The 12,837-nt window shown below is 44.1% G+C and overlaps 1 protein-coding gene across 1 annotated transcript; it reads left to right on the top strand.

Moving 5' to 3' along the window:
* The first annotated feature begins 37 nt into the window (after positions 1–37).
* slc30a2 (solute carrier family 30 member 2) lies at positions 38–12,805 on the top strand. Its single transcript, XM_004083361.5, has 8 exons — positions 38–369; positions 4,868–5,079; positions 5,549–5,695; positions 6,676–6,829; positions 6,971–7,190; positions 7,412–7,517; positions 8,919–9,053; positions 9,139–12,805. Exons 1-8 carry the CDS (start codon positions 287–289, stop codon positions 9,282–9,284), a joined length of 1,203 nt encoding a protein of 400 aa, XP_004083409.2. The 5' UTR covers positions 38–286; the 3' UTR covers positions 9,285–12,805.
* Positions 12,806–12,837: the final 32 nt, after the last annotated feature.

The following is a 12,837-nucleotide window of genomic DNA, read 5'->3' as shown; positions in this document are numbered from 1 at the left end:
AGTCCGGGGGGGGGGGGGGGGGGGGTCCTGCATGACCACTCAGCTTCTGCACAGTGAGGCAGCAGCAGCTGCAGTGTGTGGGAGCGCGCAGAGCCCATTCAGCCGCTAAAGCTCCGCAGACAAACAGAGGTCCTCCTCCATCCCGGGACCTGCTGGTTCTGAGGGTCGGCCCACTTTGACCCGCATTCTCAGAGAACCCGGACTTGTCCTCTCACCTGCATCCTTCTCAGAAGGGGATTACTTCAGCATTTTTTTCTATCCAGACTCGGAGCAGCTGCGCGTAAAAATGGAAAAGAATGAAGGAAATTCGGAGAAATCTCATCTGATCCATGAGAAGAATTCAAAGATGTATTCTTTGAAACTGAAAAGGTAGGAAATTCTGCCAAGTTTGATTTCGAACATGTGCAAATGAATGACAAGCGTGGCGCGTGGGAAGGCTTTGTGTGGATGTTGGAGATCTTTGCGGGAAAAAGTTGATCCGACCGTTGCAGCAGGGCTGCGCGCGCCGCCGCGGCGCAGTGGGAGCAGTTGTCACTGCGGCGCGCGTTAAGCAGCCTCTCGCGGGCTGTTTTATGTGAATGAACAAATTCATTTCCACGCGTGGCTTGTTTCTGGACAGCCTGTGACAAATGGCCCCGGGGCGCGCGCGCGCGGCGCAGCGCTAAAAAGTCATCATCTGTCATTAAAGGGCTCACCCGTGCGCGCTCCGACGCACAGACGCGGGGCTGACATGACCGACATTTGGATGAACCGGGACAAACACGGGACAGGTGCAGGTGACACCGGAACACGCGCGTCAGGGCGGGAACGGATGGAGTAATTTAATTACAAATTTGCTGTAAAAATGACTTTTCTCACTTTTTTAATCCAAGTGTTTTCCATAAAAGGTTTTATCTTGATACCAAATATATTTATAAATGCTATTTTAACGGCTTAAACAGGCCACCATTTTATAGACTTGTAAATATAAATTTCTTTAAAATGTCCTGCATTTTTTGGAAAGTAAAATAAACGCAGAATGAAAAAAATGTCACCAACAGATGACATAAAGGGGGGGGGGCACCTTTTCCAACATTTTCTTATTTGTTTTCTTTTTTAGGCCTGATCTTTGACCAAAATTATTAATAAAATGTATCAAACATTTAGTGAATAATTTATATCCAGATAAATCTGTCAAATAAATCCAATCTTAAATTTTTCATGGCCTTAACCACTTTAAATTTTATTCATTTTAATCAATGTGTTTCAATTTCTCTTAATAAACGTCAATTTTACGCTTCAAAATGAATCATTTCTCACATCCAGTCAATTTTTCAGATTTAAACACTTTAATTGCAGAAATGAAATCAACGAAGGTGAAAAATTAAAGCAGTAAATCTACAAAAACGAAATCTTCCCGCAGTCGACACAAACATGAGATCCAAACTGCTTCAGCAGAGCTCAGTGCATGCGCGCACGGACACGCAGTGTGCGCATGGCCTCGTATTTGCACCATTTCACGCACCATTTGCGCCGATGTCATGCGCGTGCGTGAGTCCCTGTTTGGAGAAAAAAACACTGCTTCCCCCCCCCTCACACTGTGAAGAAAAACATCACCGTTAAAACATGATCAATAAAATTATGAATGAAACATAATTTTTATTTTGATTCTTTGCCTGTAAAACGTGATTTTTTTATATTCAGGAATTCAGGACAGATGCTTGGCTGTGAACTGATCTGCTTTACATTTATATCATTTAAAATCTAAATTTCACCCATAATCTATCAAAATGTCCTGATGGACGAGTAATTCTGTTCTGGATGGTGTTGAGGAGCCAGAACCTTTTAAACCAAAACCTCCAAACATTCCTGTCATCCCTGAAGCACTTAAACAGGATTTATCCAAAAAGATCAATAACTTTGTAAATTCAAGTCTGTGAATGCAGAACATCCGTGTTCGTTTATCATTTTCTTTTTGTCATCTATAAAAGCCGCATGTTTGTGAAAGTGCTGAAAAACGGATCGGCTGCAGCTTCCTGCAGTTCAAAATCCAAAGATTTATCATCACAGATGATGCGAGAGCGGGAAAATATTTACTTTGAAGAATCCATTTATTGGAGACAAACAGTACAAGGAAATACAGTTTAAACTGGGAGCAACAACAAAATGTTTGCATTCATTCCAGAGGTTTGCTCGAGTGACGGAGACTTCTCTGAGCACAGAGGCAGGCGGACCTTCACCAGCTCCAAATAACACATTCTTTTTAAAGTCACCTGGAGAAAAAAAGGCAAATTAATAAATAAAAAAATGAAACCATGCAGGCAGGGAGCTACAGAACATCATATTCTGCTCTAACAGGAAACAGCTGAACAGAACCAGAATATGTTTCCCTTACAGCTCTGTCCAATCAGAAAACTCGATAGAAGAACTTCCTGAATGCAGTATTATTTGAAAAGGTGACGCCTGCAAAAACACAAACCCTTTAGAGGTGATCCAAACACTGAAACATCAGAGAGAAAACCCTCACAGACTCCGCATAAACCCCGATGGCTGCACAGAAGACGCTCCTCTTTTACCAAATCCCCTCCTCTGAAACCCTTTTCTGCGCTTTATGTTGTTTTTTAGGCTGTAAATAAAATGCAGTCACATCTGTTGGAGCCCCTTTGTTCTCTTCTTTGCTTGCACACCTGAGCTCAGGTAGTTTACGTTGGGCTCACGGTCATAACTCATTTGCTGCTGTTTTTGCTCAGAATTCTTAGACTTTCTGCTGGAGCTGAGGATGAAGAGCGATGATGATGATCTCTGAAGTTCTGTTTAATTTGAATGAAGACCTGCCTGTCCTAACGACAGCTTTAAGCACACCAGAAAACCTCCATGTGTTCTAGCGATCCTCAGACCCCCCGGGGATGAGATGCTGTTGGTGAAGGACTGGAGACCAGAGGACAGAAACTTCCTTCATGTGACCAGAAAACCAAAGAATTAAAGCCAAACCTGAAAAACCTCCACAGGACAAAATCATGATCTCAAACTCCCAGAGGAACCTCTTTAACCGGACTCCATGCAGGACCAGCAGACAAAAACACAGAAACGTTCTGACAGAACCGTCAGACCCCTCATCTTCATCAAATTCTCCAGAAAGTCCCCCTCTGAGCATCCTCTGATCTACTTCCAAAGCGTTTCCAGTGGTCCTTTCATTAGGATGATGTCGTTTTTCGCAGAAATCGAAACACTTGGTGTCGTTTTCTAGGATGTGATTTCTGCAGAGCAGCAGGCAGGAGCCCCACAACTCTGATGCTGATAAACTCCTGCCTCGTGAGTTTGTGAGGCAGAAACGGAGGAGCTGCACTGCTGAACCCTCACCTCTCATCAGTGAGGAGCTGTCACTCAGCTGATCCCAGGATGAGGCTTTTCTTTCACCGGGTTCTCCTTTTGGTCTGACGTCATCTTTAACAGGCAGCTGTCACTCATTTATCACGTGTGTCTCTTCCATTGTGCAGTAAAGCTGCTGCTGATGATGCTCCCATGTTTCCACATCTTCTCCTCTCTCCGCCCCACATGATCTTTAAAAACGGAGCTGCAGGGAAAGAAAACATTTTAGATCTGTCAGAAAGCGATGGTTGACGCTGAAGGTGAACATTTGTTGGTGGTGATGAAGCAGCTGATCTCTCAGCTGATCGGCCTCAGCTCTCTTTCTGGGTTTTAATTGAACAGAAGTCATTTTCTGCTCGGCCGGAGACAGGAAGTCCCCTGAGACCAGGTTGTGTGCGCACGTGCACGTGTGTGCGTGCGTGCATGTGTCTGTGAGATAACAGCTAATCGTGCAATGCAAGCATCTCCCGTGTGATCAAAGGTGTGTGCGTGCAGTCGCTCCCACTGAGACCAAATGAGTTTTTCCCGCCTCATTAGTCACATCATGCAGAGGTCAGAGGTCACAGGTTGTTCTTCCAGCATCGAAACAAGCAAGAGCAGCGGCTGACGACTCGTCTACATATTTGGGAAAAATATGACTAATTGAAATGACAATTTAGGAAAAAGTGTTACGTTTTTAAAAATGTTTTTCTACATTTTTAAATAGTTATATTTCTCTCCCAGAAACTGTTGGATTCAGTTCAGTTTTTCTGTGATGCTGAAGAGGCTCACGGCTGCTGTGGCGACAGACGTGTAAACGTTCGCATGTGCGTCACTAACCTGCTTTCCGTTTGTTCATGCATCGGTCAGGGCGACTCCAGAACTGAAACGGCGGCGTTTGCCTGCAAAAGGCAGGGTCATTTCTGACCCTAAAGTACACAAACGATGAGCATTCACTGCTTCTGCAGATGCATTATTCATTTTATAGAATTAAATGTTCCAACCTTTAAATCCCTGCCTCAGTGGACCTGATCACAGGGATAAACATTTGGAAGGGATGGTTCGTTTGGAGGAAGCAACAGTTTCCTCTTCCTCACTGCCAGCATCCGTCGATTCCATCAGGTTTTCAACTCGGTGAACATTGATTTTAGGACACTGGGTTGGACTTTGCAGAGGAAAGTGTCTCCGTTCACTGTGCAGCAAACTGAAAGATGCTGCAGATCAGCTGCTTCTTCACATGGGATGCAGTGCTCTCACGTAGAGCTCACAGACTAGATTCAACTCATAAAATCACTGATTTGTTCCATTTCAATGTTACAACTGGTCCATTAAAAAAATCCCTGCTGTAAAATTAGAATCCTTAAAGGGAAATCGGGATCTGGAAAATTCCAGTTAACACCAGAACCCCAGAGGGGTCTGGATCTATTCAAGTCCTACATTTGCAGAACATCTCAGGTTCTACAGCCAAAGATTTTCCAAATCAACCTGACTAAACAGTGAACATCTGTGTCCTTGATGGAGCTCCTTTCTCTCTCTGCAGCTCATTCCCCGAAACCAAAGAGCAGTACGCGGACCTGCCGCTCCCAAACGGGAGCATGTCCGGCGCCATGGAGCTGAAGCAGCGCGTCAGCGCCCACTGCCACAGATCCAAACCCCCGCACGGCGAGCAGAGCGGGGACAAGGTGCTGGCCAAGAGGAAGCTCTTCATCGCCTCAGGAGTCTGCCTCATCTTTATGATCGGAGAGGTCATAGGTGAAAGTTCAAGAATAACGATGAACAGTTATAAATATGAGAGTTTGCAGAGAGAAGATAAATAGGATTTCTTAATTTGTCTTCAAAAATACATTTCTTTTCCAGTTTTTTTCATCCAGAACTGCTGATCTATTTTTGTCTCTAATAGACTCATTTTCTTTGATGCCCTTTGGTTCTAAATTTGGTTCTTTAGAAATCAAAATACAAAGAAAATGTTTAAAATTGGTTGGAATCAAATCTGAAAAATAAAAACAATGAACCTTTTAAAGGTGGTTTACAGTTTTTTTTAAATGAAACTGTAAAGTTGTAGTTATTCACCTTATCTTAGTCAAAGTTTGTTGGTGTTTCTTGCTTTAGTTGTTGATTTTGTTGAATAATGAAACGTTTCCCTGATGTTCTCAGAGGAACCTGACAGGTGAGCAGAATGGGTCCATGATGCTTTTTGAAGAGTTTTGTCTGCTGTCTGCAGGAGGATACCTGGCTCACAGTTTGGCTATCATGACCGACGCCGCTCACCTCCTGACAGACTTTGGCAGCATGATGGTGAGCCTCTTCTCCCTGTGGATCTCGTCCAGACCGCCCACCAAAACCATGAACTTTGGTTGGCACAGATCAGGTCAGGACACGAGCTTCCGCTGTGCATGGATGCGTCAGCAGGATGTCCAGTAGGGACAACCTGTAGCGTTGGTGGGTCCATGAACCCAAGTGTGTTTTACAGCGTGAGGATCATGTGACCCAGCTGCCGTCCAGCTTCTTCTGCTAAACAGATGCCAAACATTTCCTCATTTATTTGCAGCTGGAATCGGTTTAAAAATTCAAATCCAGAAAAAACTAAATGCTAACATGACTTTTCTTCTTCATGCAGAAGTGAATTTACAGATTCTTGGGGCCCAGGGGCAAAAAACAAACACGGGGCCCCCTCAACCTCACTTTGCTTTAAGCCTAACTTTCCTTTCCTTTTTCCTTTAATAAATCACTTTCCTTAAATGCCTAAAATTAAAATAAAATTGCATTTATTTCATCTTTAGCATTTTTCCTGCTAATGATAAATCATAAAACATCTGCCTTTTGTTGAATCTCTTTATAAAACGGATCATCTGTGGCTCCATAAATGAATCCCAGTTTAATCTGAGGAAATCTAAGCCTGATTGTGGAGCCGGTTAGGCTGATATTTCAGACAAAACATGCATTTTATGGTAAAAGCACCAAATATGTCACAGATATGTACCTTAGCATCTCTTTGTTCAGAAAAGCACATTTGACACGAGGAAATCCTAAATGGTGACGACATAATCTGCTGTTTTTACCTAAACATTTGATTTCTGTTTTGCAACAATTGGGGCTATTAGGGCATTATGTTAACTTGAGGGGTACCTACAGAATAATATCATATTATGTATATATATTTCAAAATCTTTGATTTTCTCATGGCGAAGATCTTTTTCTGAAAGAGGAGATCCTAAAGTACATCCATGCCAGGTTTGGTGCTTTTCCCATAAAATGCAGAGTTATTTTAGGAACCATGAAGGTCCACGACGGGTTAGGGTCCATGTTGGCTGCACTCAGGAGAACCCTGCTCCTCGCCCGTCTCTGCAGAGATCCTGGGAGCCTTCGTCTCCGTCATGTCCATCTGGGTGGTCACCGGGGCTCTGGTGTATTTAGCCATCGAGAGGATCGTCCAGAACGACTACGAGATCGAGGGTCACGTGATGCTGGCCACCTCCGGCTGTGCCGTCATCGTGAACATCATGTGAGTTCTGCTGATGTTCTGGAATCAGAACCACAAGACTGACGTGGTTTTGGCATTGTAGTGGTCTGGTTGGGTGAGTAGCTCCTCTGGTGGTCAAAGGTGGGCAGAACCTAACTCCCTCTGCCCCCCCCCCTCCCACAGCATGGCCTACATCCTCCATCACTCCACCACACTCCACCCCCACGGGAGCGGCTACCACCAGATCGACGAAGACGGCCGGAGCCCCGTCAATCACGGCCACGCCCACATGCTGCTTGGTGGCCATAGCAACACCAGCGTCCGGGCGGCTTTCATCCACGTGATCGGGGATCTTCTGCAGAGCATTGGCGTCATGGTGGCCGCCATCATCATCTACGTTCGGGTCAGACTCTGTCCATGCATCCAAACTGAAATAAAGTCATAATCTGATAACAAGATCAGTCAGTGAGTCTTTCAAAGGTGGTTGGAGTTTGTTCCTCCTGTCAGCGTGGGGGGAGGCAGCTTCAGTTTTACAGCCGTCAGCGGTTTCTTATCTCCAGACTGCAGAAAACAGCATCTGACGCTGCTTCACTCTCACCCAATCCCGTCTTTTCTCCTCCTCAGCCAGAATACAAAGTGGCAGATCCCATCTGCACCTTCCTGTTCTCCCTCTTTGTGCTCTGCACCACCGTCACCATCCTCAGGGACGTCTTCCGGATCCTCATGGAAGGTACCCAACCTTTGCATCATCCTGTGAGAGTGCTGAGATGTTTCCCCTTAGGTGAGCAGGTTAGGCGCCGTTTGAGCTCCACATAAGGATGCAGCTTGTTCAAAACTCGGCTGAACGCCTTTAAACCAGAACCAGAAAGACGGAGCACACGACTCTGATTTAGAAATCTTTGCACTGGCTCCCAGTCAGCTTTAGGATCCATTTTAAGGTTCTTTTATTAGTTTAGAAACGTTCAAATGGAACTGGCCCCTCATTGTTATCAGATGTACTTTAAGTGTGTGACCCTCCCAGAGCCCCCAGGTCTGCTGGTGGTCAGAAGGTCAGAACTAAAACCCACAGCGAGGCCTCATCTGAGGATGTGAGGCCTTCATCCACTGTGGAGGTTTTCAAGAAAAACATCTTTTTAGTGAAGCTTTTACATAGTTGTTACTTGTCGACATGCTTTCTTTGATTTGATAAATTTGATTAACAATTCAATTTATTTTGATTGTACTTGTGGGATGTGTGTGTGTTGTTTTTTATGTGTTTTAGTTATTTATTATTATTAATATCACTATTATTTTTACTATGTTTAAAATTTTATTCAATTTCATTTATAAAGCCCCAAAAACACAACAGCAGGTTTCAATGGGCGATTAAGTTAAAAAATAATTTTAACTACTATTTTTTTATTTAGCTAATATCTGTTTTATTATGGAAGCACTTTGAGATCCTCTGTAGCAGGAAAAGCGCCACAAAAATAAATGTTCGTCAAGTTTCAACTGAAAGCTATGAAGAAAACGAGACGTTTCACAAATAATTCCCATCAGGGAAAAGAGTCGCCTTTCTAAAACTATGGGCTGTTCTCAGAGATCCTGAGGGCGCCGACGGACGATTGAAGGACGGCTCCTCTGCTGCGTCTGGTTGAACTTCTGTGGCGCCAGAAGCACAGATGGTCACGTTAGTCTGAAACCCGTTCAGGGAGAAAATGTTTGTCTTCAGCAGAGAAGGGCCGATCCTAACAGGGTTTTGTTTTTTAATATTTTATTTTATAGTTTAAGTGAACATATGGTAGAAAAGACAAAGACAAGGAGTGAAAAGAACAACAAGACCTTCCCCAAAAAACACGACACCTGCCAAAAGCAAGAGGCAAAAATGTACCAAACTGATCCACAAACACATACTCAAATAAATGTTCAGACATAACTTCTACAACAGACAGAGATGCAAAATGACATTTGTGACCCGGATCCAGCAGCTCTCCAACTGGAGTCCTGTAGTTCAGGTTCTAGTGATCCAGCCAATGCCCCAAAGGGGGGGGGGGGGGGGCACCGTTCCCAACTGCAGTGCTGTCTGTTTATGTTGTGGCAATAGGGAATATTCAAACACGTTGACCCTCGTGCCGTTGCTGTCCCGCTTCAGGGTCTCCAAAGGGCATCGAGTTCAGTTCGGTGAAGGAGGTGCTGCTGTCTGTGAAGGCTGTGAAGTCTATGCACTGTCTGCACCTCTGGGCTCTGACTCTGGGCCAATCGCTCGTCTCCGTACACCTGGCCATAGGTAACACCTGCACTCCCACTGTTTTCTGGATCATTCGTTCAGTTGAACTTCAAGCGCTAAGATGTTCTCCTTTGTTTGGTCTCAGAGGAAGAGGCGGACCCTCAGGCCATCCTGCAGGAGGCCACGGATCTGCTGATCGCCAAGTTCGGTTTCCACAGCATCACCATCCAGGTGGAGCTCTACAGCGAAGACATGAGCCACTGCTCCCACTGCCAGGACCCCAGCGACTGACACCACCTGACCAGACCGGCCTCTCGGCGCCAGCGTTGACGGCCTTCCTCACTGCAGCTTTCTGAAGGAGCCGAAAAGGGTTTTTCACGTGTTCTTGTGTTTGCACGCCGTGGCGAGAAGCTGTCATCCCAATCATCCATGTGCTCATGGTGCTGTTTGGAGGAATGGCTGAAGCTTTTCCAGAACCTGTTGGTGCAGCATTTTCTCTTCCCACACAAACAGTTTTTGTGTTTACTTAGACAGAAGTACGTGCATTTAGATGTAATCAAGTAACCAGATTACAATCATCTCTGTAGATTACTCTGGTTTAGACTCGTCTTCAGGAAGACCGGCTTCCTCTGAAGCACAACTCAGTTTCTGCGCTCAGCTTTCAGGAGAGAGGAGCAGCGGGACCAAAGGGGGGATTGGAGGTGTAGAAACCGGAAAACTGTGACTCAAAGGGGAGATTTTAGAAAAATGCTGCCCTTCAGATAATAACGGAAAAGCTGCAGCTGCTGGCAGAGGACCAGCAAAAGAACGGAACCAGCGGTGAGCTGCGTTCATCCTGCGTTCATCCTCATTTGATGCTTTGGCTGTTTGCAGGAGAGGAACACACTCCGAGCTCCTCCATTACCTGAGGGAGGTGCATTAGCCTAAACCCGACTCCGTCCGTTTCCACATGAAGGAATTCCTCTGTTTTCCATGGCAAAGTGTAAAGCGTAATGTTGGTGTTCTCTAGCTCATCTCAGCTTCCCCGCGGGATTCCTGATCTTCAGAAAACCTTCAGTTGCACCGAAGGTCAGAAATCCTGAGCGAGCAGGAACCCTCGCTGACCTTCTCCACTCCAGTTCAAACGTTTCTCATAAAAGAAAACCACAACCATGAAAACTCACTGAAGATTTAGACTGAGGGCCGTGCAGCGGTGTGAGAATGTACTTTTGTTTGCAAAGATAATCAGAGTCAATCCTTTTTGGATCACAGAATGAGAGAAAAAGCTGCTGAGGAGGTCACAACCAGGCAGAAGACGCTGGAAAGCAGGTCAGAGGTCAGAGGTCAGGATCCAGCGGCCAAAAACAGAATTCTGGGTAAAAAGTTTGCATTCATCGGAAAGTTCAAGCTGCTGCTGGGAACACAGAGAAACATCTGGATGATCCACTAAAAGAGACGCATGGTGGCGGCAGTGTCATGATGGGGGCCGATGAACTCGTTGACTTGCTGTACGTCCTGAATACAAAACTTCTGTTGAATCTTATCAGAAACTCCTGATGGATCTTCCATCCGTTTATAAGCTCAGCCTCAAGAGCACTTTGGTTCTGGATGAAAAAGAAAACGTAGAAAAACTGAAAAGTGTTTAGTTAAACTTGACTAAGATGCAGTTTTCTGACATAAACCGACACGAAACCTAAAAACAAAGAAGAGAAACAAAACTTCTCCAGACGTGACAACAAAATCAGGATGTGGGCAAAAACTTTCCTATGACTGAGTTTTAGGGCCACCAAAACACACAAAAAAGTAAAATTACAAGATTTATAGACGTAAATGTACGACAAAAAACCCACATAAATTTACAAGATGGTTTCTCAGAAATGTACGTCTTAAACTCTTGTAATTTAACAGTTATGACTTTTTTCTCGTAAATTTACGATTTAAAATTTGTAATTTAAAAAAAAAAAGGTTTGTAAATTGGCCCTAAAAGTCATCCTTTTCTGCGGCACCATGAATACCATAAATTAAAAACAACAACAAATAGGATCTTTGATGGTAGTTTTATTGAAAATAAAAGATAAATCTTTCTAAACAGTAAATGCTGGATTTTGGACGGAACCACAGCAGCTTCTAAATGTTTCTGAAACTGAAAATGCAAAACTGTGGGAACAGAGCAGCAAAATGAGAGAACATGGTTGTGGAACGACAGGCTGTGAGTTTGCAGCAGCGAGGACAGAAACAGGATGGAGGGCGTCCGCCGCTCAGGGCCAGAACGGATGGACGTCTGCAGCCGGACAGTCAGTTTCACTCGCCTCCTCCGTTTCTCATCGTCATCCCACAGCTTTTTAAATCTTCCACCAAAACACCTCAGCTTTTCTCAGACACTGCAATGAACCAATCAGACACCGGATCAGAGAATCCGGACTAAAAGGATCCAATTCCATTGAAAATAAAGCAAATTTAAACCTTTGAAATGTGGATTTGGGTCAAAAATACTTTCTCACTGCTAACTTTGAAGTACAATACTTAAATAAAAAGTCCATCATTTGGTCATTTAAAACAATCAATTATAACTGATTCATTTGAAAGCATTTACAATAAACAAAGAGTCTAAAATTGTTAAAAAAAAAGCATAGAAATAATCAAAACATTTAGATATGGTGCATTTAGCAGCTGTCCTGCTGGAAACACCTGATTCTGGAAATCTGCAGCAGAAATTCCTGATAAACCAGCAGAACATCAAAGATTCGGACAAAAACAAGAAAAAAAAACACTGAAGTAACTCTTTGAAATAAAAAACCTTTCTTTTTACTGCTCCTTCACTTCTGCCGCTCTGCAGAGTCATGTTTGATCCCATAAGACGGAAGCGGCTCCGTCTTATGGTAAATCAGACGCAGCTTCCATAAATGCCCAAAAGAGGAAGATTTTGCTCCAACTTTCTCTGCAGAAAGTCTGCAGCCGTTCAGGACGCTCCTCCCAGCTCCTCCCACCCCTCCACCTCCCTCCAGCCGTCACGAAGCTGCAGTCCGGACGTCTGAACCCAAACAGAAACCCAACATCTGCTCTGAAACAAGCACAAATGGATAAAAAACAGTCCAAGAATCAAGAGGAGGTTGGCCTTTTTCTTGTAGATGAAGTTAGGTAGTAGAGTTAAAACCAAGAGTGAAAACTGCACCGACTTTTTAAAGGTATCGAGGCACATTTTAGCGGGACCACAGGTGATGACCAGCTAATGAAAGCCATCTTAAGAAGCCGACAGTGAGATGCTGAGGAGCCGGTGTCGCAGGAGGACAGCTGCGCATCGTGGGCGTGGCCACATCCTCGCAGATGCAGCCGCTTGCATGGTTGTTCGTCGTTCATCCGTCAGAAAATCTTGTAATTTCATGTTCAACTGCCAATCAGAACGAGTCAAAACATGCAGAGGATGATTCAAAATCTTCCCTAAAATACTATATTTGAACCAATTTTTTAAACCATATGGTGTTAATTTATATACATTTGCTTTTTTTAAAAAAGAACCCCAAAGGAACAGTTCAATCCAGTGAATGTGTTTGGTGTTTGTCTCTTCACGTCTGAGAATGCTTCTCCTGTGCCGTTCCTGTTTGTGACAATTCTACACTGTGTGCCTGATGCAAATACGCCAGAAAAAAGGCTTTTCCAGTCAATAACTTGATGTTTTTCTGTGTAAAGACTTTGATTTTCCTTGTAAAAGTGTTCTTCATGAACGTGTCAAAGTGTTGGTGAAAGACGTAAAACCACTTGTGCAAAGTTTGATATAATTCATTTTTATGTGGCCGAAGCTTTTGTACGGTGAAATAAAAGACGTTTGGAGCCGGGTTCCCGAGCGCTTTTTACAAAAAAAACCCAA

This window comes from Oryzias latipes, chromosome 24 (genome assembly GCF_053564925.1).
Source record: "Oryzias latipes strain Hd-rR chromosome 24, Olatipes_Hd-rR_3.1".
NCBI lineage: Eukaryota > Metazoa > Chordata > Actinopteri > Beloniformes > Adrianichthyidae > Oryzias > Oryzias latipes.
Note: the sequence above shows the minus strand (reverse complement) of the source record. Positions and strands in the feature narration are given on the sequence as shown.

Bases quoted from the DNA above. Each gene is read 5' to 3' on its own strand.
- slc30a2 (XM_004083361.5), top strand. From the start codon at position 287: ATGGAAAAGAATGAAGGAAATTCGGAGAAATCTCATCTGATCCATGAG. The intron at 5,080-5,548 runs GTGAAAGTTCAA...TGCTGTCTGCAG, and splicing joins TATGATCGGAGAGGTCATAG to GAGGATACCTGGCTCACAGT. The intron at 7,518-8,918 runs GTACCCAACCTT...GTCCCGCTTCAG, and splicing joins CTTCCGGATCCTCATGGAAG to GGTCTCCAAAGGGCATCGAG.